The sequence below is a fragment of the Delphinapterus leucas genome, chromosome 9 (assembly GCF_059928025.1).
Source record: "Delphinapterus leucas isolate spDelLeu-1000000601 "Yukka" chromosome 9, BTC_Dleu_Yukka2, whole genome shotgun sequence".
Lineage (NCBI taxonomy): Eukaryota > Metazoa > Chordata > Mammalia > Artiodactyla > Monodontidae > Delphinapterus > Delphinapterus leucas.
The window spans coordinates 78853170-78879880 of NC_143137.1; the positions used below are offsets into that span (position 1 = coordinate 78853170).

Sequence of the window (26711 nt, forward strand, 5' to 3'; positions counted from 1 at the left end):
TGCCAGTGGTAGTTTGATAGGGATTGCATTGAATCTGTAGATTGCTTTGGGTAGTAGAGTCATTTTCACAATGTTGATTCTTCCAATCCAAGAACATGGTATATCTCTCCATCTATTTGTATCATCTTTAATTTCTTTCATCAGTGTCTTATAATTTTCTGCATACAGGCCTTTTGTCTCCTTAGGTAGGTTTATTCCTAGATATTTTATTCTTTTTGTTGCCATGGTAAATGAGAGTGTTTTCTTAATTTCACTTTCAGATTTTTCATCATTAGTGTATAGGAATGCAAGAGATTTCTGTGCATTAATTTTGTATTCTGCTACTTTACCAAATTCATTGATTAGCGCTAGTAGTTTTCTGGTAGCATCTTTAGGATTCTCTGTGTATAGTATCATGTCATCTGCAAACAGTGATAGCTTTACTTCTTCTTTTCCAATTTGGTTTCCTTTTATTTCTTTTTCTTCTCTGCTTGCTGTGGGGAATACTTCCAAAGCTCTGTTGAATAATAGTGGTGAGGGTGGGCAAGCTTGTCTTGTTCCTGATGTTAGTGAAAATGGTTTCAGTTTTTCACCATTGAGGACAATGTTGGCTGTGGGTTTGTCATATATGGGCTATATTATCTTGAGGAAAGTTCCCTGTATGCCTACTTTCTGGAAGGTTTTTATCATAAATGGGTATTGAATTTTGTCAGAAGTTTTCTCCGCATCTATTGAGATGATCATATGGTTTTTCTCCTTCAGTTTGTTAATATGGTGTATCACGTTGATTGATTTGCATACATTGAAGAACCCTTGCATTCCTGAGATAAACCCCACTTGATCATAGTGTATGATCCTTTTAATGTGCTACTGGATTCTGTTTGCTAGTATTTTGTTGAGGATTTTTGCATCTATGTTCATCAGTGATATTGGCCTGTAGTTTTCTTTCTTTGTGACATCTTTGTCTGGTTTTGGTATCAGAGTGATGGTGGCCTTGGAGGGTGAGTTTGGGAGTGTTCCTCCCTCTGCTATATTTTGGAAGAGTTTGAGAAGGATCGGTGTTAGCTCTTCTCTAAATGTTTGATAGAATGCACCTCTGAAGTCATCTGGTCCTGGGCTTTTGTTTGGTGGAAGATTTTTAATCACAGTTTCAATTTCAGTGCTTGTGATTGGTCTGTTCATATTTTCTATTTCTTCCTGGTTCAGTCTCGGAACGTTGTGCATTTCTAAGAATTTGTCCATTTCTTCCAGGTTATCCATTTTATTGGCATAGAGTTGCTTGCAGTAATCTCTCATGATCCTTTGTATTTCTGCAGTGTCAGTTGTTACTTCTCCTTTTTCATTTCTAATTCTATTGATTTGAGTCTTCTCCCTTTTTTTCTTGATGAGTCTGGCTAATGGTTTATCAATTTTGTTTATCTTCTCAAAGAACCAGCTTTTAGTTTGATTGATCTTTGCTATCGTTTCCTTCATTTCTTTTTCATTTATTTCTGATCTGATCTTTATGATTTCTTTCCTTCTGCTAACTTTGGGGTTTTTTTGTTCTTCTTTCTCTAATTGCTTTAGGTGTAAGGTTAGGTTGTTTATTTGAGATGTTTCTTGTTTCTTAAGGTAGGACTGCATTGCTATAAACTTCCCTCTTAGAACTGCTTCTGCTGTGGCCCATAGGTTTTGGGCCGTTGTGTTTTCATTGTCATTTGTTTCTAGGTATTTTTATTCTGTCAGTTTCTATCAATTTCCCTAGTAGTTAAAATCTCAAAGATATCTTAGTCACAATATTAAAATTGCTGGAACTAGCTAGAAGCCCTAGATCCTTAGAAAGGACTGCTAGTGCTATTTTCACACACACACACACACACACTTCATTAAAGTAGGTAAGCATTCAAAACCCACCTTTTAACTTTTTCCTAGCACATCTGCACTCCACAATCCCCTTAACCTTGTTAGATATTAGTCAGTGTGTGGTTATCAATGAAACCTTTTATGTGAATCTTAAATAGCATTCAACAGGCCCTAAACACAAGACTTTTGAGATCCCTACAGATGTTAGTCGTCTTTTAATAATGAAGTATGTTATTTCAACAGATGTAGATATTTGGAAAACAACTGATAGCTAATAGTTATACCTGCATTTTTGCACATAAACATATATATTGTAAAATAATGTTATAAGGATTTTGGAGAATTAGAGGTACCAGTGTGAAGGCAAAATAGAAGATTTTAATACTCAAAGGAATGTTAATGATCAGCATCCCTTCTAATACCATTCAAAAGAGTACATTTTTGTCCATTCATATGTTCCAGGTAGTGTTGCAATCGATAGAGCATTCAGTCACTTGCTCAAAATGTACTAATCTTGAAAATTACACTGCTGATTGCTAATTTGTCAGAAATTTAAAGAAAAAACAAAGCATTCCATACAAGTATTTTAAATCAGTGCTGGCATGCATAATAGACATTTCAAGTCTGCCTATCCACCGTTTCGTGGAAAGTTTAGTTACAGTAAAGATTTGGGCTTGATAATGTTATACAGAGTTCCTTTAACAAAAGAAATAGAGACATTCTTCAAGGATTAACATTTTATGAGTCAGGACGGGGGACTAGGACTTCCATTCAAATAAATATATGGGGAAAAATCCTATGGATAGAATACACAGCTGGTGAAAAACATAATATTCCCACATACATTTCATGTCTTTTTGACATGTGTATCTTCACTGTATACAGACGTATATACATACGGACTTTCCCACAGAAACATGCCACATACATAGAAATGGAATGTGTATTTTACAAATAATTCCTTCACAGACAATCCAGGCAATAAATACTAAGTGAAGTGATAAAACTATCTTTTTCTGTGGCTCACTCAATTATGCAACATTAACCTGAATCTTTTTTTCTAACAGATTATTTTGAAGGTACTTTCAAGTCACAGAATGACCAAGAATGAATGCTGTTATAGTTCTCCCAATAGCATTTTATTGTGTCACATTTTCAGGGGTTTATGATTACCTGTCATGAGGAAAGTTTTGGAAAAACTGGTTTTCTGCTGTAAGGCTCACAGGTGGAGACTTTAAGTAGGAACTAAATCCAAATAACTAAGTAGTTGTCCTAGCATGAGCAAAAATGGCATATTTTCATCACTCTAGGAAGTCAGAGAGTATAAACCTCATCATTTCTTTTTTCTTCCTGGTGCATCATGTAAGTATTGGTAACCTTTGATTCCAGAGGATGATACCAAAAAATGAGAAGAAAAAACACAATAAAAAGTTTTAGTTATAATTTACAAAATTCCACCCGGGAAAATTGTATAAAAATCTTAAAAAATTTGGAATCGTAATGTCTTCAGAAAGCAAAGGGCTTAAAGATATTCAGACATTACATCATTATTTTTCTTAAGTTTGCCTGAGAAATATTTAGGGGCAGGTATTTTAATGTGGTCTAACAGGGACAAAGAAAGACATAGAACAAATTTTGGCAAGGCGTAAGTTCCATCATAAATCAGCTGTAGCATTAAATATAGTATTCAGAACAAAACCTAAGCTTTCTGAATCTTCCTTAACTCTACAGTTAATCTAGATATATTTGAAAATAATATATTATGTTGCTTAAATATAAGAACAATGTTATTAATGTAACTCATCAGCAAATAGAATATATGCTTTAAAAGCTGTTTTACTGGATAAGTTAGAGTAGAAATATATTTAAAACATTTTGATTTTGACTTTCCTCATTCTCCCCTACATAATTAAAATAACCTAATGCGTGTAAAGACAAAACAATAATGAAGCCAAGAAGACTGTATTTGGTAACCCCTCAAGGCAGTATTTGATACAAGTTGACACAATCTGTAATCCCCTACCTTAGAGAAATTCCCAAAGTGAAAAAGATGGCCTACTTGAGGTCCAGTGTTTTTGTCAAGTTGTTTGGGAAGAACAAGGCACACCTGCCCAAAGTACATCAACTTCGTAAAATGTAGAAGCTCTGGACTGGGAAGGCATAGAGTTGATGAAAGCTAAAATATATTCAGATTCTCCCAGAAACTTTGGAGTAACTTAAAAAAAAAAAAAGCTATGAAAATCGAATGGGAATTGAGAACATTTGAGTCTAATTAAGAGAGACACTATTTTTTGTAGCCTTGGATATGCTGATCCAACCATAGGAAGAATCCTGCATAAGGAAAATGTTGCATGGGAAAGCGTGTTGATAGATAGGTCTTGAGTTGGAAGTATGAGGTCACTGGTTTATATCCTGAGGAGAAAACCTGGACATATTCCATGAAAAACAGCTGCTTTAGTAAAATGTAATGTCTTACACACAAGTGGAATTAAACTAGCTACTGTCATTTTAAGAATTCCACAACTCTCCAAGAGAGGTGGATGTTTGGACTCAAGCCTTTCAGATTTGCTGCTTCAGCACGAAAGTATAATTTTCCTTGAAATAAATCAATAAGAGAAAAAAATACATTTCAGTCAGAGTATATACTTTATGACTTGAATTATTTACATTTATTGAGACATGATTTATGGCCCAGGATGGGGGCTATCTTGTGTTTCATGTTTACTTGAAATGAATGTATATTGTATTCTTGTTTGGTGGAGGGTTCTACAAATGTCGACTAGGTCAAAGTGGTTGACAATGTCATTTAAGTTTTCTGTATCGTTGCTGATATATATATATATATATATATAAATATTCTATCAATTATTTGAAAAGGATTGTTGATATCTCTGAATATAAAAATATTTCTTTGTGTAGTTCTGTCAATTTTTGCTTTGAGTATTTTGAATCCCTCTTATTAGGTGAATAAACATTTTCTATTATTATGTCCACTTAGTTTTAAAAAAGTGTAGGTTTTTTTCCTGCCAGCTCTGTAGAACTTCAGAGATCCCCCAAGACCATATTTGACTTCCACTGAGAAGTGTCTTCCCAACTATGGGAGTAGGGGAGTTGGGCTTGATTCCACCATTCTCTGGATCTCAGCACACCCCACCCACGCTCACCCTACCCCTCCTTTTTTAAATACCATTCTTATTGTTTTAATATTTTTACAGGGATATATTATCATTTTAATAAAAAATAATGTTTAAAAACAAAAACATTACTCCTCCCCCCCAGTTTCAGATCCTTTTAAGTTGTGTTTCCTATACTGAAGATAGTTACCGACTGCTGGGCCGCACCCCACAGGCCTGCAAGCCTGTAGTTGCCCCGCCTTCAGACCGAAGAAGAAACCCAGAGACAGTGACAGAGACATCAATTTATTGGACAGGGGAATCTTAAGCCAAAGAAGTTCTGGAGGGACACTCCACCATTTACAGCAGAGGGCAGGCAGGACATGTCTACAGTCTTCTCTACCGGGGGAGGAGGCTACCATTTACAGAGGGAATTGACATCAGGTTGGCTCATCAGTTACCAGGGAAACCAGGAGCTGGGACACGCCCCTCACAGCCCCTCAGGTTAACGAGCATCACAAGCGCAGATGTTTCCCTTTAATAAACTAGCAGGTGGAGCTATTCTGGCCTAAAGGGCATGGGGCAGGCACGTTCGTGTGAGTAGGGTGCAGATGAAGCAGGGACTGGTCCAGAGTGGATGTACAAAGAGCAAGAGAACAGTCATCTTGAGTGGCTGACCGTACACCAACCCCCTGGGATTGGGTGGACGCCAGCTGGTTCCTTTCCTTGCCTGGTGCCGCTCACGCCAATTGAAGGAGACCAGGTTCGGCAGAACAGAAATTTTATTTGTTGATCAAGGTATGGGAAGGGAGAAAGACCCCTTCCTCGAAGGGGATGGAGGCGGGAAACTTTTAAGGGGAGGGTGTGCCATCAGAATTGCGGAAAGGGGTGGAGACTTACAGAAATAGCTGGAGCATGTGCAGTCCTTTGCACATGGCAGGCACTAATTGTGCCTAGCAAAGTGCAGGTCCCCATTTGAACGGAGGTCTCAGGGTGGTAAGGAAGCAAAGGAAACTTTCCAATCCTTTGGGTCTTGTCTGCGCAGGCGCGGCCCTCGTGGTCAGACTGGAACCGGTTCAGGGTGGTTGACTGTCGCCATCTTGGCCCTGTCTGGCTGCGGCAGATTCAGCGGTTTTGCTTCTGTGGCGTCTGCCTTCGTTTCTGTTAAACTGGCACAGCTGTGGGCATGGGCTGACGGATTGTGGTGTGGAGAAAAGAAAGTAGGTTAGTCTCTGTACTGGCGTGGGTCTCTTTCTGGGGACAATAGGACGCCGTCAGAGAGCCCCAGGCCACTTACTGGTAGATAATTCAGCCTCCGCAGCTGGACCCAGGTGGGGCCCCATGCGCCATCATGCTGTACCCATGGCTCCGGGGCCTGGCCTGGTGGAGAACCCTGACTCACAGGACTGGCAAAGCCACTGCACAGGACGCGCGGAAGGGAAACAAACGGGTAGGTTGCCCTGGGGCCCGGCTGTGGAGATGCCAGGTTGGGCATACAGTAGGTGCTGACAAAGTGCTTAGGGATTTGGAAGCTTCGCCCTGCGCAAGCCTCACTGGAGGTTTTGTACAGCAGATCCTTCTCGTGCCAGGAGCAACGCTCTATTTAAAGGGCATTTCAGGGAAGCCAGCTAGCACCCGCATAGTTATGATTACGGGTCCCAGAATTTGGTCTGTGTCTGAAGGGGCCGAGAGCAGGAGCTGGGCAGGAAGTACCACCCAAATGTGAGTTTTAGGCCTGACCGGACCCCTGCCTGCCTTTGAGAGCGGGCACTGTCCTCTTAGCTTGGGGGCCTGGCTATCAGCTCATGCTGCCCACGAGGCTCACTTCCCCACCTGCCTGGCAGGGATGATGCTCATCCTTCAGAAAGGCCTGCCTGGCAGGAGGATCCTGAATGCAGTGGTCAATTAGCTGTGTCTGCCGTGGGTGCAGGAGGGAGGAATGGCTACATATGTGCCCAGAATTTGTCATCACTCATCTAAATGCCTGGTCAAGGCCCCACCTGAGATTCTGCTCACACAGAAAAGCATCACAAGACAGAGGTGTCAGCTAATGGCTACACGCCGGCCTGTGGCTACAGCCCTGTGGATGGCCGTGAGGACCCAGCTGGCCTAAATACACGAGAGCAGCTACACTCACCCACTGAGCCACCCCCAGGAAGGCTCCCCACCCCCCCACCACGACATATGGCCGCCTTTCTTGCCCTAAGGCCGATTATGTATATCAGAGAATTGACATATATATATATGTGCCTGATATATATTACAATACATACAGTGTTTTTACAAAATGTACCATTTTACAAAAAAATGAGTTGGCTGAAATGTACAGGTATAGATATATTTTAAAACCAAGAAGCAAAAACAAAAAAATGGTCTCTTGAAACAAAGTGACTTTGTTTTATTTTTCAATTCTAGACGTATGATTTAAATTCTGGGAAATCATCCAAATTTTTTATTCAGACAATGGCTATTAATCAGTTTTGGCTGAATTTGATATTAAATATTTGTTAAGTATGTGTTTCACTAATTTTATGGCCTTTCTCAGTGTTCTATTTAAATAGATCCTTTTTTTAAAATTTGGAAATGTATATTTTTTTACAAATTAAAATTATACTAAGGAATCTACCGAAAACATGGGGTATTGTTATTACAATAGTGTTACCCTCCAGTAATTAATGGAATTGAAGACAACACTAGTGCACAAAGAAAGGAACTGGTCTGTACTCAGTTTTCACAATACTTAGCCTAGGTAGATAATGTCTATGATTTCAAGAAAATTCCCACCAAACTTTTTCCCAAATATTTTAACATCCCATTATTTATTCATGTTATATTTTTAATAATCAATTTCTGCCATTAATATGATAGCATCTCCCTGAATATTCCTTGAAAAAGAATGCTTTTGTATTAAAAGGAAAAAAGAGACTCAGTGTCATACAAGGTAGGTAAACATTGGGTTTAATAGTTTCCTTAAGCAAATTTCCTTACCTCCAAAAGTCTTCAATGTCTTAATTTGAAGTATAATATAATGATATATGTAGTATTCTCTCAAACTCGTTTTCTCATGGAATCCTTTATTCCATGAAGCATCAGAAGAAACTTGTTTTATAGAAATATACCTGTATAGCATCATTCATTCATTCATTCATCTACATGTATGTTTGCTTTCATTAGGCAAAGAGACAGGATCAACAGTTCTTAATATATAGATAATGTCAAGTAAACGTCACAGAAAATATTTTCTAACTTTTGTCTGGGATACTTAAGATTTTATACCCACATGCTTTTCCTGTTTAGTTTTCTGTTTACTAATCATAAGAAATATAGTAGAAGGTAGAAAGAAAATAAAAGACTTTATGATTAAAATTAAATTTCACTACAGTATTATTTTGAACCTCAACTAGAGTATTTAAAGAGGAAGTTCATGATAGAATTAATTAATTAACAAAAAATACATTTAAGAAAAGATGGGCCACAAAAACAGTATAAGGCCAAGTATAAGAATCCATTTAAGCAGAGATTAAAACATGCGCGTTTTTATTTTTTATGGTCTTTCTTTTGGGAAGAAAATAGGCATTTTTTTAATCCCCATTTTGTCCTCACATGAGTTTAATGTAAGAGTTCTAAGGTCAATGATAATTCTGCTGTAATGTATATTAAATCAATGTGTGTACTTTTTCTGAATGTTACAAGTCAACTGCTGATAGTTCAAACGCTCTCTCTTTCTTTGATGTCTGCAAGGATGATAACCAACTGTACGGGATGTGGATGATGTGCCTTTCCTGATAGATCCTCTTTTGACTTAAAGTCTGTTGATTGCTTCTTTTGCAATAAGAGCATTTTCAGCTACCTGAATCAAGACTTTCATAATATCACTTACTGGTTCTTGACAGCTAATGAAGTGTCAAAGCAGGGCTGATAAACTCCAGAGCCTATCAAGAGGGCTGAGTGTAGCATTTTTTAGATTCTGATTTACTAAATGAGGTGGAAGTCATTATGTTCATCAAACAAACTCAACTATGAACTTTTAAACTAATTTCTTGATTTTTTTAAGGAGAAGTAATTTCTTCTTATTGAGTACTTAGAAATGGTAAAGCAACAGTTATATTGGGAAAAATTAGAAAATCTTTCTCAATTTTGTAATTATACTAGTTTCTACCACTTTTTGAGTTTTATCAGTAGTGGCATTTAACTTAATAAGAAACAAACGCCTGTTTTAAATAACACCCTTACAACATTAATATAAAATGAAAATAAATTTTTAAAATCTTGGAAATCTTGTTAAAAATGCATTGCTGCTTAGGGACACAGCCAAATACATAACCTCAACTTTTAAAGCAAGTTTTGTGAGGTGGAAGTTCATAAGTTGCTCTTTTCATAACAATTGATTAATTTGAATAGAAAGTTAAAGTATGTGTCTTTGAAAAAATAAACATGTTCCAATTTTAAGTATATAAAATTACTTTCTATTATTTAATCCAAAGTTTAGTGATAACAATATTGTTATAAAGACATGATCTACAAAGATAATCTGTTAACTATTAACATGCAAAATAAACAAGTATCAGGAAAATGAAAGTATTAAGATATCAGTGACCTTAGATAATGTTAAAGGACTCTAGTTGCTCACATTGAACTACTCCGAGGGTTTTATTAGGACCGAATAGCACTAACACACACTTTCTCTCCCTGCAGGTCTAAAGGCAAATTTTACCCCTGTTATTCTCTGCATTCAGACTGATGGGAGTGTCTAATTTTGAGTGTGTATTGTGGCCAGCAGGGATTAAAGGGAGGTCATGTTTCGCTCTAAAGAAGGTTTATTACTTATCATTCTAACATTGTTATTAGTGCTTTGTTTTGGTTTTTCTTTTGCTGTTTGTTTTTTTTTAAGAGGAAAACAGCCACATTTCTTGATGAAGTATAGAAGAAAGTTTAAAAAGAACTTAAGCTGTTTTTTTTTTTTTGCCTACTCTTGAAAAAGAAGTAAATCTGTTTCTGAATTAGATGTTTGTCTTGTGGGGATAAACGTCTCTGTGTCTTATATTGGTCTAGAGAATCTTCAGTGTCTGCTGTCCTGTCCAGTCCAGAGATGTGCTTGATTTAATGGGCCCTGGGAGAGCAAGGATTTTCCACAAAACAAGCTGGATTTTTAGCTTCATCCTAGGGAATCGCTTAGTTGTCCTTTGGGCTCTTAAACCAAACCTGGCTCACATTATATTTAATTTCAATCCCAGAACAGTTCTAAACACGACCCAATCTTGGAATACATTTACAGTAGAATGTTTTTGGAAAAGAGAATAGAATAATTTAAACTTGTCTCATTTTCTGTGTAAGGTAAAATTCTTAAATTATTTTGTTTCTATACAAAATTAATTTTAGAAGTAGTACTATCAGATAACTTTACAAAAAAATTATTTTGGCAGAGAAGAATATAGGAAAACTTAATTTTTCCCAAATTATCTACATAATAATCCTGTTTACCCCCTTTTCATTTGTGTATGTAGAAAAATTATAAAATGTCAGTGAATTGTTATGAACTAATTTCATTAGGGCACCTGACTTCCATTGCTTAATTAGTTCTGAAATGTGCTCACTTCAAAATTAAATACATTATTAGGGGAAAAATACTTGTGGAGTTCCATCATAAATAGGATATTATTGTCACTAAGATTAGAATGTCCCCAGAACACATTGTGTGGTTTCATCTAGAGACTCTTTGAGTTCATTGGTTTTCAACACCATCCTCTCTCATCTCCTTCCTACCCCTCTGCAGGGAAATCTGATTCAAACAAAATCCTTTTATAAGTAAGCCTGAAGCCTTCATGATCAAAATGTATTCATTCTAGTTATAGAGGTGGGACATGCCAAGTGAATGCCCTCCCTCCCCACATCCCCCAGAAATGACAATTAAAAAAACATCTCAGGTGAACAACTTCTATTTTTCAACTGACAAACTTAAATTGCATTTGTTTGTGGCACTCAGATACTATATAGTTGAGAGAATGAAGAGACTAGGAGTAGTAAGGGCAGCAGGATAAATGTGTTATCTAACCCATATGCACTATTATACATGATAAACATATCCATTTTATCCACCTAATTGGAAATCCATCTATTCATTCATTCAGTAAACATACAGTAAACACCTTTGTCAGCCAAATCTGGGGTTTAGGTAATTCGTATCCCCAGCCACACACAGCTGCCTCTTGGATTTGGTTACTTGATTTATCCTTGGGAATATTCACATCATCTCCTGGACTTCTTTGTGACCTTCTCTCTCCCTCACAGCTCTAAGAATTAAATAGATTCTTGTCTCAGTTACAAAGGGACACCCACAAACACTGAATTACATATGTTCTCCAGTAAGTTCACACTTGGACATACCAGTTTTTGTCAGTGATTAAGGAAAACTTTTTTTGCTCCCATAAATGTGTTTTGGGATGGAAATAATGGAAAAATACTGATGAAATACTCAGTTTATTTCTTCAATAAAAGATCATTTGCTCAGCATTAAGGCAATTCAAATAAATCATTCTTAAGCAGTTAAAAAAAATTCTTATAGTGAGCATATGCAACACATAATGGGTGACTAAGTGGTTTATAACTAATTCTCCGTATGTGTATATTTTACACAGTTTTGTTACTGGAGAAATGAAATATTCAATGTGTAAGTATCAGAATAAGTTTGCTTTCTTTTAGTCATGTGGAGAAATGCTAGTTATTTGAAGAACACACTGAAACATATGCTGTGGTTTCAGCATTCCATGTAAATGGAATGACCAAGACTGCCTGAAAAATCAAACTTTCAATTATATTAATCAGATAAGCATCCTTTTTTTTTTCCTTTGCTAATGATACAATGCTTACCACTCATAGGCAGTTAATGCACAGTTGCTGGTGAACTCATTGATGATGGAAACCTGCCTGTAAAGGAGCCTTACAAATAAAACAAAAGACAGAATCTGGAAACAAATTTTAATCCTAGATCACTAGCCCATCACTTAAAGCACCAAATTAAACTGATTTGAATTGTAAAAGAAGTATCTACATTTCAATTCTAAATTTTTACTGACTAATCGTCTTGCACAGAAATGAGTGATCAGTTATAATATATGTTTGTATTAATAATTTTTGTCCACATTGAAACAGTTGATTTATATAATAATGACATTTAAACTTTCATTGTTATTCTTCCAAGAAGTAAAAATTAACATTATGCATTAGTTATTTTGTAAATTGTTTCCAACTTTTTTTTTTGATTATATGCCTGTGCCCTAAACTTACTGCCATTAGCTATCAGGCAGCAAAAATAAGGAGAAAAAATTAAAGTCACAATTTTTTAGAGATTTATTTAGAAAGAGGATTGAACTGAGAGCTAGGAGACCTGAATTTAAACCTGGCCTTTGCATCTGTTAATGGTAGAGTCACTCATGCTCTTTTGCAAATGGAGGCAATCAGACTACAATCTAAAGTAGATCTCAAATTCAATAATTAATTATCTAGTTAGTCATTTCCTCTACAGATAATTAGACCCATATGCCACCGTGGTAACTTTATATCTAAAAGAACTAAACACATAGTCTAATGCCCATGCAGATAAATGGCATGCAGTTAATGCGTTCGTGTGTGTAATGGTCAAAGTGTGTGAGGCATCAGAGGAGGGAGTGATACCTACTAATTCTCAAGGCTTTCATAGGAGAGATGGCTTCTAACTGTACCTTGAAGCATGAGAACATGGAAAATAAACTAGAAGCAAGAGGGGGGAGGCTAGATTTAGAGAAGAGTAAAGTGGCCATTTCTGATAGAATTGTGGGAACTTATAGAAATAGGCATAGAACAAGGTAGCAAAGGAAGATTAGGGACTGTGACTTTTATTAGGGAGACTGAGCGAAGGTGATAGTGGTGGGTGTAGGTGCTTTTTTTAAAAATAAAAACATTACATTTTTGAAATTGGCTCTGGTCAATTTTTTTTATAATGCCTTGAACAATATGTTAAAATTGAGAGGAATTGAAGATAGGGGACCAGTTAAACTATTGCTATAAACTATAGCAATAAACTATTGTTATTGCAATAATTTCTGTGTTTAATGTTACTAAACAAAACTCTGAAAAACTTTATTCATATGATTATTATATATAAAATGACTATAGTAGTGCTTAGCACATAGAATTTTTTAAAATAGCCACATTATAAATAATTTAGGGTTTAGATGGCATAATTTTATTGGTTATTTGAATGTAATATATAATTAGAAAATCTAGTCTATAATCTGACATATAATACGTATCACAACATTTACTTATTCCTAGATGTTATTATATTTACTTTTTCTGAGTTTTTGCTGCCTTTTTTTTTTAAAAGGTGTTTCAAATACTATTTATTGAGACACTTGCTTCTATGTGCCAAGACTAGGTATATACCAGGAAAAGGTTCTAGGATTAGGAATACAAATATAGGTAAAAGCAGCATATTTTAACTCTAGAAAGGGAGCCAAAAAGATAAAGCGGTGATTAACCTACATTATTACATGGTACTGTTTCACAAAGGAAGGCATGATATACTGTCCCTTAGAAGGCTGGAGAATTCACAGGAGAGGCGTAACCTAGATCCTGAAATCTGAGTAGGTTCACACGGTAAGTGAACACGGAAACCATTGGGAGATAGACCACATTCTAAGCTGTGGTAACTATAGATAGCAGACCATTGAGGTAACTGGAAACAGTTCTACCCATGCATGTGTGTGTGTGTGTGTAAATATATATATTTATAAATCGTTATATATAGATACATACGCACAATCTACTGGTGAACGAGCCCAAAAACGTGTGGAACATACAAAGGGCTCAAATGATATGTTGGAAATTTCTAGGCAGGTTTTAAAGAGGCAAGTGATGTAATATCTGTGCTTTCAAGTTTGATCCATTCCTTGTTTGAATGACTATATTACTAAGAAGTTGTTATTGCTGTAGTTTCTTGAATTGATGGGTGGTCTGTATCCTTAAACCTTGCAAGTTTCACAATGTCTGATATTGCCTCTCTTTCTTGCTGGGTATAAACTTTTTGAGTCACATATGTTTTCAGTTGGGTATTTGCACAAATTCCTTTTTTGTTTTCTGGCAAATAATCTTGCTTTCAATAAGGATGAAGCCCACCTGATAACTTTACTTCAATAGGTGACTGAGTTTTTATTAATGGATTCCAAATATATTCTTTATTTAGGAAGTTCCATAACTTATCCTCTGTAAGATTAGATTTTCCTGGAAGATGGTGACATTTCAGTCTGCAGATATGTTTATTTTTAGGTTTTATTTCCTATCTTTTATTCTTATTATCTTCCCAATCAATTTCATCTCTTTCAATGAAAATTTGATTTTGTTATTACTTAGTTTGGAACTTTGGCAACAAGACTCAATCCTCTCTCTTCTTTGTCAGTTCCTCTTTGCTATGCTTTTCAGTTGCATTTTGGTCAACTTTTTATCTCCTGACAGTGAGTGAGCGAGCTGGAGGAGTTCACTCTCTCACTGTTGGAGTATACAATTGTTGTTTTGACTTGAAAACAAGCTTCACATTTTTTAATGTATTTTCTTCTAGGAAAATTTATTCTTTCATATTTTGGCGCTTGGTGTGTGTCTTGTGAAACTCCATCAAAGACACAGTGGAGTAGTCTGGTGTTCACACCTTCTACTCCTGCTTTCACTGTAGCTTACCTACAGTGATTTCCTTTAGTAGAAGGATAATGCACACACAATAAATATTGAGCATGTGTGTGTTATTAGAACAGTACTTGGCATATAAGTGTTTGTTATGATGTTGCTGCTGCTTTTGTACTTTAGCTGTACTTCTGCTTTTTATGGACATTTTCCAGTAATTTTATAGCCATATAGACTCCTACAGCTTGTTTATGTAATAAAGTATTTACGGATGGAAGGTTTGTGATTCGTTACATTTTAGTTACTAATTACATCATACCTGGGATATTTGTTTTGTAGAAAGATTATTCTGGAGGCAGTGCATAACATGGCTTGTTGGTATAAACCTAGAAAGGAAGTTCTGTTAGAAGATAATTAGAATAATCAAGGGGAGAAATTATAAGGAATTGAACTATGACAGTGGCAGTGAGGATGTAAGCAAAAGCAAGTTACAGGAGATATTATAGTGTTGAACAAAACTGAAGTGATGGAGTGAGTCTTTGGATGATGAAGAGGCTCTGGTTTGTACAATTCTTTGGATGAGTGATACTTGCAACCAATTTAAAAATGTGCAGAAAGGTGATGATGTAAATGGAAAAAAAAGGGAGTGAGTTCTGATCAATTCCTGCAGACTCTGAGATATTTGTGCAGTATGTAAATAGAGGTTACTAGTAAGCCTTTGTTTGGCTTTTGGGGGGAAAATCTGTCTTTGAAGACATACATATGAGACATGTCAAAATACTGCTAGTGACGAAAGCCATAGTTGTGGATAAGATTATACACAGAGTTATTATTGTATAAAAAGACCAAGTACAGAGCAAATAATATAAATATTTAAGAAACTCTTAACTAAGGTGAATTATGTGATAGTGAGAGGTAACCAAACTTCTCAACAATCAGTTCTTAGTGTTCTCCAAAGTATATTCTTATATTTCTTACTTTTTCTTTTCAATGATCATTTCTTAGTATTCTCAAAAATTCTGCCTTCTTAGAGGTAGTGCAGAGGAGGACAGAGCCTGGCCTCTGGTGTCAGGAATTAGAATCTTGACTCTACATCTCACAAGCTTTATGACCTAGGATATTCCCAATATCTGTCTGAGTCAATTTCTTCATGAGAAAATATGGAAATGAAAATTTCCACCTCAAACTGTTGTTGTGGGCCTTACATAAATATACTAATAAATCATTCAGCAGTTCTTTTGGCACTGAAAACTTATTTCCTTTGTATTTTCTCTTCTATCTACTGGTTTTTATTCATGTCCTCTTACACTTCCGTGTAATAAGGTTAAAAAACTAGTCCTCGATGAACAAAATAAAGTCAGAAAAATAAGGTGAATTTTCCCACAATATAACTTTATTAATCTCTAAAAATTATTCTTTATTTGTGTTTTTTTGGTCCTTTCTAAACTTTTTGCTGATTAAGTATGAAATGATAATGATAGTAAATAGCACTTGTTTTGTTGTTTTGTTTTTATAGTGCAACCTTTCCTTTCAGCCCTTATTTTGTTTTTGGAAATTTAAATAATAATCTAGGGAGCGATGAAATACAGAATCTCAAAATTTTGGGACCTTGATGAACTTTGCAATATTTACAAATATCTAGATGTGATCATCATTTAGTCAAAATGTTTTGGCATCATATAGACCCAAACTTTGACTACTTTAAATAGCATCTTTGTTCTATGAAAAGGACAAAGTTCAAGTCATGGAAAAAGGACATAAGCCTAAAGCCATCAGTGAATACAGGTAGTTCATTAGAGTCCAGCAACTGGTGGGGTCCTATTACCTTTCATGCTATGAAACTTAGAGAAGGGAGGGTATTGAAGAGAGGGAGAAAGGAAGGAGGAGAGAAATAGAAATGTCATGGAAGTCAGAAATATAGAGAACAGGATGGCTATTGTTTGGATTTGAGGTTAAGTGTACAGCAGTTCTCTATCCAACTATGAAAAAGTCTAGTTCTGGGCAGTCTTGCATTCTAGAAAGCAGTATTCACTTTATTACCTTTTTGAAATCTGATTCGATCATTGTAATGTAATCATCTGTATAAATCTGTGCTTATCCTAAAGATAATCAAGATAGCACAGGAACTATACAACTTTCTTATGTAGAGCTGAATCTACATATGTGATTTTGATGTAAATTTTGTCACCTTTTTTTCTTTTCATATATTAAATATACAAGAAGAGCATTAACTTATAAAATAATTTTTCAGTACCTTAAATAACGTACTGATAGTGACTGCTAACAATGTCTTTTCCTTTTTCTTTATTCAAATAGAGCTACATTAGAGATCCTGATGAATTCCAGGGGAAAAGGCAAATCTGAAAATTTATAAATAAATAAGTATAATGAAAATGACAATTGACTCATTAGAAGAGAATCACAGTTCTTCTCCCATGATTATTTGATAGGATATTCTGATTAAAGAACAGATCGATTAAAATTTCTTTTCTCCTTTTGCTGCATGATATTAGATTTAAAAAATCTATCAAATGGACTTTATTTGTGTCTTGAACGTCATAAGATTCATAAGATTTTTTAGTATTACATCACAAGAGAATGCAATCTATTTATAATTGAAAACAATGCTGCTTGAAATTATATGAATTGATTTTCCCTTCCAGAACATCTATACACTTATGCTTACTGTCTGCATTGTCTTATAGCCTGTCATAATAATAATGGTGATAATAGGTAGCATTTATTGAACACAGACTATTTGCTTGGCCTTGTGACCACTTTATCTTTCATTTTGTCATTAAGCAAATTATAGAAACACTAAATCATTTGGTGAATCTGGAATAAACAAAATGTTTGCTTAATTATCTTTCAAATTTAAGAATACATAGTTCATTAAGAGTGCTTGTCTGAAATGGCACTTTTGATTACAGTCCTACATTTACTTTTCTCTATGGTTGACACAGCATGTAGAAGTTGAAGTAATGTCTCAACAAGGGAAAAACTGAATTGCACCCAAAAAGAATTAGTACCTTTGTATGCTTTAGTCTACTAGGATTCACCAAAGTCGAGCTGATTCTATAGAAATTTAGGTTTTTCTAAAGTAACATTTGTTGTTGTCTGACTAAATGTGAACATAGGCAAGATGTAAGAAAGTAGTGGAGTATTAAACATCTCATATTACTGAATATTAATTTTAGTTCCAATACCAATTTGTGTAATGGTAAGATTTACGTAACAGAAGCTGAAAAGAAACACCTAAAATTCTTTGACTCTAAAGGAGTAAAGTCCAAGTTGAAGTTATTTAATATCAATTGCAGCTGAACATGTCTACATATAAGGAAAATAAAATCATACATTTAGGTTAAAAATCATAAAGGAAAACAGAATATTTAAAAATGTGAAATCTAGACTTTGAGAAAAAATCTCTGATTTTAACCTAGGTTTTTTCATCCTGAAAAGTGGTGAGATAATCTAAGCAATCCAGAATTTGCCCTGGCTCACTGCCAAGAAGGTCTCAAAAAGACTCCTGTCTCAGTTACAAAGCAATGTGTAAAGTCCCTGATACAGAGGAACATCTAAAGAAATTGCAGCAAAAGGAATGATGAGGCAAAGTTAAGTACATTTGAAACAAATGTAGAATAGCTGCTAACCTGTACTCCAGGAAAAATTGCCTTTTTGTTTAATGAAATGATCCAGCAGTAACATTTTTTAAAGTGTAGTTTGTTTCTAGAGTGATTTCACATGTAAATGACTAAAGACTTTCTCTAAGTTGTCGGTACCTAGGAACCAATAATTTTCCCTGAACTCAACCTGTAACATATTTTTCAATTGTATGAATATTTTCATTGTTTAAAATTGTGATACAGAAAGTCATTATTTTTACTATTTAAAGTTCAGCATACAGAAGTTGGCAAACAAAAAAGAATACTGTTCTTAATATGACCATTACATTTAATATTAATGTAAATCAAGGAGCATAGTGCTATTCTTACTTATCCCTTCACCATACAAAATTACTGATGTTAACAAGTTAGCACACTTGGTTAGAAAGTAGAAAAGTACTTTTTTCATTCAGCTCCATCTAGACCCTAATTTCATACTTGTAGTCGAGAAGATCAAACATATTAATATTTAACCTCTACTTATACAAACAGGTAATCTTTAACTGAGTGTTAACTATGCAAACTATTGCAGTAATTTTTTATGAATTATCTAATTTCACCTTCATAATAACTCTTGGGAGATTTATTATTAACCCCATCTTCCAGAACTCGAGGCCCAGGTAGTGTAAGGAACTCATGCTAGTTTACACACCTTGTACGTACTGAGGTGGTGCTTGTGTTTTCACCTATAACTGTGACTCCATGTTCTATGGCTGTAGTAGTTGTCTTCCTATAACAACTTCCACGTTATGCTTAGACCTCTCTTACATGGTTTCTGTGCATTTCAAATTAAAATCAATCCTTGTGTCTCTTAAATGACCCTCCCAATGATTAATATCTCTATGTAATTTTCTTGGTTTAGACTCAGCTGGCTTTTTAAATTTTTTTAGTTTGCCTAGCTACCTATAGTTTAGTCTCTCTCGTATTAGGGTAGAATTATACCGTTTAGAATTGGAAAAAAGAGTGAAGGTTATCTAGTCTATTTGATAAACAGATCTCTTTATACAACCTTTCAGTCAATGCATGAATATATCCAGTGATACAGCCCCTGTCTCTGGTAATAGCCCTTTCCCTCCTCACACAGCTCAGGGTGCCTGAAATATCAGTCTTACATTGACTCTCTGTAGCATTGATCCTTTACAATCATTTCGTGAGAGGAATGGCATTTACATTCAGATATCGTGTGGTGGATTCTCTGTTCTTTCTGTCTGGAGACTCACAGCTCTCATTTATTTCTGATGATGACTTGCATGAATGAAGCTCCCTTGATCTATTTCTTCCTTCCCTCCTTCCTTCTATTCTTCCTTCCTTCCTTTTTTTTTTTTTTTTGTCAGAGGTAGAGAATAAGATAAGAGAAGCCCAGTATTGTACTGTTTCTCATGAAGAAATTAGAAAAGCATCTTTTAACAGTGTATTAACAATTAATTCTTCTAATTTTGTGTGTAAGATGTATAGGTAGGTAGGTAGGTAGATAGATAGACAGGCAAGCATTCAATTTAATATTCATGACCTGGTAATATGGAAAAGAAACCATGTGAGTTGTGGATGATGAGCTATTAACTATATATCTCCTTACGTGAGGGAATGTTAATTCTGGTAGATAAGTCATTTATAGGAATGATTGTAATAATTGACAGTGTGATGCAGATTATGCGTAATTCAAGCAAAATATTACAAATAAATTAATTCTATGAGAATTCTTAGGGATTGCCTTTGAACTAGCTTGGAAGAGTGATACTATTTTCTCTAGGTGGCACATAGTTGTAGGTGTCAGGAACAATGGCAGGAAAGGCTAATAAGTGGACGACCACAGAGCATGTTTTCCTGGAGGGTTGTGGACATGAGAAAGAGTACTGAGGTGGGGTCTAAACGCAGATGGTGTTGATCTGACCTTTAAGGCTAAGTTAAGGAGTTTGAACTTTATTCTCTATTAAAATAATATTTTTGATAAGATGGAAAAGGCAATAAGAGAAATAAAGCAGGCAACTTATCAAATGACTAATGTCCTGGGATAGGGCTGGGACATTGAAGCGGAAGGGTCTTCATTTCGGCTTCCTCTCCTTGGAAGGTACATTCTACATTTTATGGAGGCTGATGAAAAGGTTCTGTGTGTGCACGGTAAAAATCTGAATCATTGATTCAGGACACATTTCTGGAGACTCCTCAACATTTCTATCCCATGAGAGATGGGTTGTGGTGGTATATATATATATATATATATATATATATATAAACCTAATTTCAATTGAAGCAGATAAAGAAAACCTCTTTGGTGATGATCAACACTTACTTCTCTAGTGAAAAGGTGGACTTATTTCTATCTGAAGATGTTTTTGTCACTTAAGGTGTAGGTCTAAAAAAGTTCAGTATTTGCCTGTTCACAACAAAAGCAAATTGGAAATTAATAACAAACTGAAAAATTGGGGTCATGTAGTAAAATTTATTTAATTCAGTGTTTTCGTAAAAGCCTAACTCAGTTGATCTATTATATATGTCAGTTACAAAATATTACAAAGGATTTAGACGGTGAAGTTAATGATTTAATGGTCAAAAAGACATAAATAAAAAGAGGCCTCAAACAACCTAGGAAGTTGAACAGTGTTTTCCCCACACTACCTCTGCTCTATTGGTCCCTATGCTTATCCTTCTAGCAATGACTTGGAGCAAATGAAACCACTTAAACAAGTCTTAGTAAAGTTAAAGACATTTTGTATACAAAGTGACCATTCTGATCTATTACTACATGCAGAGATTGCACCAGCCCAGTTGTTTGGACAAGGTATTTCCTTTCTTGTGTAGGAGTGTGTGGTCTTGAATATGAAATCAGCAAACTAATGGGAGTATAACTCCCACTTCAATGAAATGTAAAGAAGTCCTGTATATTTTTTAGTACCACAAAGAATAACCACTGATTGGTAACTACAGCAGGCAGTAGCCACATTACCATGTACCGATAGTCTGTGCTCATATAGGACCTCACATTAACACCCAATGTCTTGCTTTGTTACCTTGCAGAAATGTTGGAATCCAACAATGTGATCACTTTCAATGGCTTGGCCAACAGCTCCAGTTATCATACCTTCCTTTTGGATGAGGAACGGAGTAGGCTGTATGTTGGAGCAAAGGATCACATGTTTTCATTCAACCTGGTTAATATCAAGGATTTTCAAAAGGTATCTTTATTCTAATATATGTACTATAATTCTTTTGAAACAATTCAAGTTATATAGAATTTTCTAGCTATTTAACAGTGTGACAACTGAAAAAAATTGTTTAAATTAATATTTTATCTTTTCAGACACAAATAAAAATAATGCACTGATCTATCACAAATCAGTGGATGTAGTAAACCGTCAAAATTATCAGGGAGGAAACTAGTATTTTCAGTGATCATTATAAGAAATACTAACTTTAGCTTATTCTTCCACAGTTCTATCATTTTTCCTGCATAAAATTAAATACCTAAAGCATTATAGAAATATATCATAATTGATTTCATGTACTAGGTATATATATTTATATATAATTTACATATCTCTGTATATTGCCAGCACATGCAGAGTTCATCACTCATCATTCACATGCCTCATCTGAACGTTGCCTGCGTTTGGAAAGTTTATTAGAACACAGGCACTCTCGTTCATTTACATATTGTCTGTATCTGCTTTCATTCTACAATGGCAGAGCTGAGTAGTTGTGATAGAAATCATCTGAATCACAAAGCCTAAAATATGTACTATCTGGCTTTTTAAACAAAAAAGTTGGCCAAACCCAAAGATCAGTTTTCAGTGTCAGGTTTTTGCAAATATGGACATTTAGACACTAGCTTTCTATCAGTATTTTTAATATACTTATTGTGTTTCTGGATTATTTAATTAATAAGCTATACAGTTTGGAAAATAAACATGGATTGACAGATTAGTGGAAATTGTGCTACTGAGTCTATATGCTGTATTCTAAGTGAAACAGTTTTTTTTCAGTCGGTATTTCCTGTCAGTTCTCTGAGGAACAAAGATCTTTATGCAACAGCTTTCCCAAGAGTGGTAATATAACATGCTTTTTAGGGTGCATACACTTTATATATATATATATACATATATTAGTTTTGCTGCTTCTTAACACTTGGTTTTAAAGTCGTGTGCCTCAACTTCTTATAAACTGTAACATATTGGACAGTTATTTTTAAAAAGTAACAGAAATGTAAAAAGCTTTTTTTCTGGTTGGAGAATGTTGTTTTGGGATAAAGTGAAGATTTAATTTCAGGGCTGATTCATATCTCTAATAGAGTATACCGCTAAACCTAAGACTTTTACTTTTCTTCTTTTACCCAAACATTAAAATTCTGACTATATATTAAGAGATTTGATTCGCAACATATAGTCAAATAAAATGGCAATGCCCTTAATGATATATTTTGGAATTAAGATATAACATTTAAAAATCACCTTGGATATTTCTTTTTTTGATTTTTCAATATATTAGATTTTGAAGCTTCCTCAGATTAACAATATCCCTAAGGTTATCTACTATCTAAGAAAACTGATTATCCATTGTTTTTTCTGAAATGATCAAAATATTTATCTTAGCAGCTTTTGTAAACGTCAAAAAATAAGCAAGTTTTTGTTGTTTTAGTGAAAGACAACCATCCTTTATAAAATGAATGAAAAATCTAAGATGATTAGGAAGACTACATATTTTAATAACAGGAGGTTATATCAGTTCAAATTTTCAGTGTTTATAGAAATTTCATCATTTTATGAAATCCATATATATGAATATATGTATATACTTATTATATCTATGTATCTGTTGTATATATCTATGTATCTATAAATAGAAAATATTTGAGCACATCTCACCTCAGAATATATGTTTAATGTATTCAACATTTTTTCTGAATAAATATTCTTAATTTGGTTTATATATTCAGTTGGCTCTAAAATTGAAAAGAACTAATTGTCATATAAACAACCTACTATTTTATAGGTAAGAAAAATCCTAGAGACATTTGTGTGCCCAGGATGCATCACTTGTAATAAACATATACTGAAATAATAGGTTAAATAAAAGTTAAGTGACTTGCCCAGTGTCATAGTGTTCTTATAGGCTCTTGATTCAGATCATTATTCTAATAATAGAAGACATATTTCTAATTTTAAAGCATTCGATTCAATACATTATTTAATTTTAATTATATCACACTCTTTATAAGGGTAAATATAGTTTACTTAAGGATTATATCTGTTTGTCTATATTGTCTATTAATGCTCTTTTTAGCCTATATGTAATATTATTCAACAACTTTTTCCTAAGCATCTACTACTGTGATAAACTCTATAGGGGGCGCTAGGGTATGTCATCAGTAATTCTTGAGGAACTTACAAGATAATACTAAAGATGTATGAGCATAAAGGTAAATACTAGGCCAATCCCTGTTAGAGACAAAAACACAGTCTCAGGATTGGAAGGACCATGAAAAGATTCTTGGCCTTGGTAAAGGTCTCAGTCTCCTTAAGGCATAAATGCTTATTCGATAATGAGTAAGAAGAGCTACCATGGGTAGATGTATAGAAGCCTAAAGAAGGGAAAGTCTAAAATAGATCATGAAGCACTCTGAATATGAGGGTAAGAAATTTAGTCACTGTTAACTGAGAAGTTTTTGAGCAAGAAGAAAAAATATCAACAGGTTAACAAATCTAACCAAAAGATAGGAATTATTCTTCATGGAAATAGATGCTATTGGAAGGACAATTTATATATTTGTTCCGTTGACTTATAGTTATTCTCATTAAATTGCTTTCCAAAAGAGCACTTTCTACACCAGAATTTATTTTACTCATGCCAGATCTTTAAGCTAATATTTTTTTACCCTGATCTGTAACAAGTACACACCCCTCTAAATATGAGAGAATTTAGCATGAATGTTAGCAAAATTACTTTTTATTAATATTTGTCATAAGAGAGAAATCACAAAATGAGGCCCATGTTGTGTCAATGCTGATAATCAAGAGCTAGGAGACTACGAGAAAACAACCTGCCCCTTTCAATTTAAAAAGTTATCTGTTTTAATAATCTGTGATTCTTGCACAATCTAGCTGGAAAGCTGAATATAGTCAATAAATCTTAGCTCTTCTATATATAATTTTTGTGTCCCAGAGAAAATTTATATTTGATCCTCCTCCTGTGTATGTTTTACTTTACATACACAGACACACATGAGAAGAAAAGTACATGAAAAGGAAAAGAATACATAAATTAAGAGCTTCAAATGGTAAAAATAAATCCATGTCCAAAAATTTTTAGGGCTTTTTATTGTGATATGGACCTGAAATGCATTTGCCATGTCATCATAGGTTATTTCAATATGTCCTAAATTCTCATTTATAAATGTGTTATATTTTGCTTTTTAATTCCCTAGATTGACTATCACAGCCTTTGCCCAAGTTTATGACCATTTATACTGAATTATCTAGAGGTTCCCAAATGAATGATAATCAGTCATTTTGAGACTAAAAGCTTTCTAGCAGACATGGATGATTAACTGCCATCATCTCTGAATTTTTCTTTTACATATGACTTTTTTTTTCCCTGAAATTAACTAATGTTACCAGAAAAGAAAGATGAATAAAAAAAAATTAAAATTGCTCTACCCCAGTACAGATAGGAGTCATGGGAATTGCTCAGGGGACTGGAAAATTTTATATTAAAATTTAGATGAGGGTATTTGAATTAATATTATTGAGGGAAATGCATCTACAATTCTCTAAGCCGTGAGTCATGCCTTGATTTATCTACCACTGTCAACTGATTTATCTACCACTGTCACTGTATTCAAACAATACAGGAACCTCTGGAAAGATGAAGACCAAATATCAGGGATGAAAATAGTTATTACACAGTTAGTCTGAGTTTTGCCCACAGTGGGGAAGGTGATTTTTTTTTTTTTAGAGCTATCTATTTGCTTCTTCATTTCCTCCTTTATCTCCTGAAATTATGTAGTGCTACTCTTACCTATTTTCCTTGTCCAAAAAAAAAAAAAAAAAAAATTCCTTTCTAAAATGGGTTTTTCTAACCCTATCAGTTGCTCATTAGAGCATGTCATGCTGAGATTTGAATGACAGAAATGGATCCAGAGCACCTGATGTTAACATTTCAAAATCACTATTTTATGATAAAGACCAATTCATTTAGAAGACTGCAAGCCACATTCTATGCTTATTTCTCTCTCTCTTCACTAGATTCTCACGTGGTCTCAGGATGATCTCCCTTTCCCAACCTGCCTTACAATTCTTTGCATTGCACACTGCTTACATCTACTGACTACATAAATTTCTGTGTTGCTCAACTTTCATTTATACAGCAAAGCCTAATGGGTAGACAGAGAGTGAAAGATATTAAGTTCATGCCAATTGACTGATGCCACTGCAAAGTCTTAAACTAAGAGGTTCCTGCCACATAATGCTTTATGGAACTTTCTTTATCTCAGTTGCTCCACTTGTTCTAACAGACTATAAGGTTGGATCTCTTAGAAAACTTAATTGGCAGAAAATAATGTTTCTTCTCTGCCCTTAGATTGTGTGGCCAGTGTCTTACACCAGAAGGGATGAATGCAAGTGGGCTGGAAAAGATATCCTGGTAAGTATCAATCTACTAAGTTATTTTAGTAATTGCATAAGGAATTTATTACTCTATCATCATTTTTGTCCAGTGTTATATTAAACACCATTCTTTGCTTCAGGACTTAGAAACAAATTAATGATATTTGATTTTGAATATTGACATTTTTATGTAAAGCATTGAAAATCTTATTGTAAAGCAAGTGGGTAGAAAATGACAATACACCTGAATAAAGCAAAAATGGGTTCCTTTTGATGATTTATATACACAAAAGGTAATTAACAGTTTTAGCATATATACTTATACTCAATAAGTCAACTTATTTGTGCAGATTTGTTTTCATGTTAATTCCTCTTGAATTCCTTTTGAATGAATTGAAATTTTTCTTCTTCTGAATCATCATGATGAAATTCCCCTCCTTCTTTCCATTTCATTCTATTCCTTTTCTTTCTTTTCCTTTCCCCTTCTTTCCTTCTTACATTTCTTCTTTTTTCTCCTTCCTCCCTTAGAACTTCTCTCTTCCCTTCCCTCCTTCTTTCACACATTTCATGCACTCATTCCTTAAATAAATATGGATTGAGAAATGACTATGCAACAAACATTGTCCTGGGTACTACGGACAAAAGATGAGTGAATGGTAAGCAGTCCCTACAATGGTTGTACCACTGTTAGTAGGTAGAGGCCATTTTTCCTGAGGTAAACTTTGTCAGTTAAATTAAGTGGGCCGCTGGTTTGAAGTATAGCCAAGGATCTGCACAGATCATGAAAGGCAGTTATAATCATTTAAATCAATAAATTAACATGAATTCAGGATTTTAAATATTTGTGTTATTTTATGTCTTATCAG

At 34.6% G+C, this 26711-nt stretch overlaps 1 protein-coding gene across 2 annotated transcripts in view; it reads left to right on the forward strand.

The window, feature by feature from the left end:
* SEMA3A (semaphorin 3A) overlaps positions 1–26711 on the forward strand; it is a 237674-nt gene that overhangs the window by 40511 nt on the left and 170452 nt on the right. For both annotated transcript variants that reach the window (XM_089917757.1, XM_089917756.1), the window contains exons 2-3: positions 21263–21420; positions 25820–25882. In XM_089917757.1, coding sequence (XP_089773883.1) covers positions 21263–21420; positions 25820–25882 — 221 coding nt within the window. The remainder of the gene's footprint in view (positions 1–21262; positions 21421–25819; positions 25883–26711) is intronic.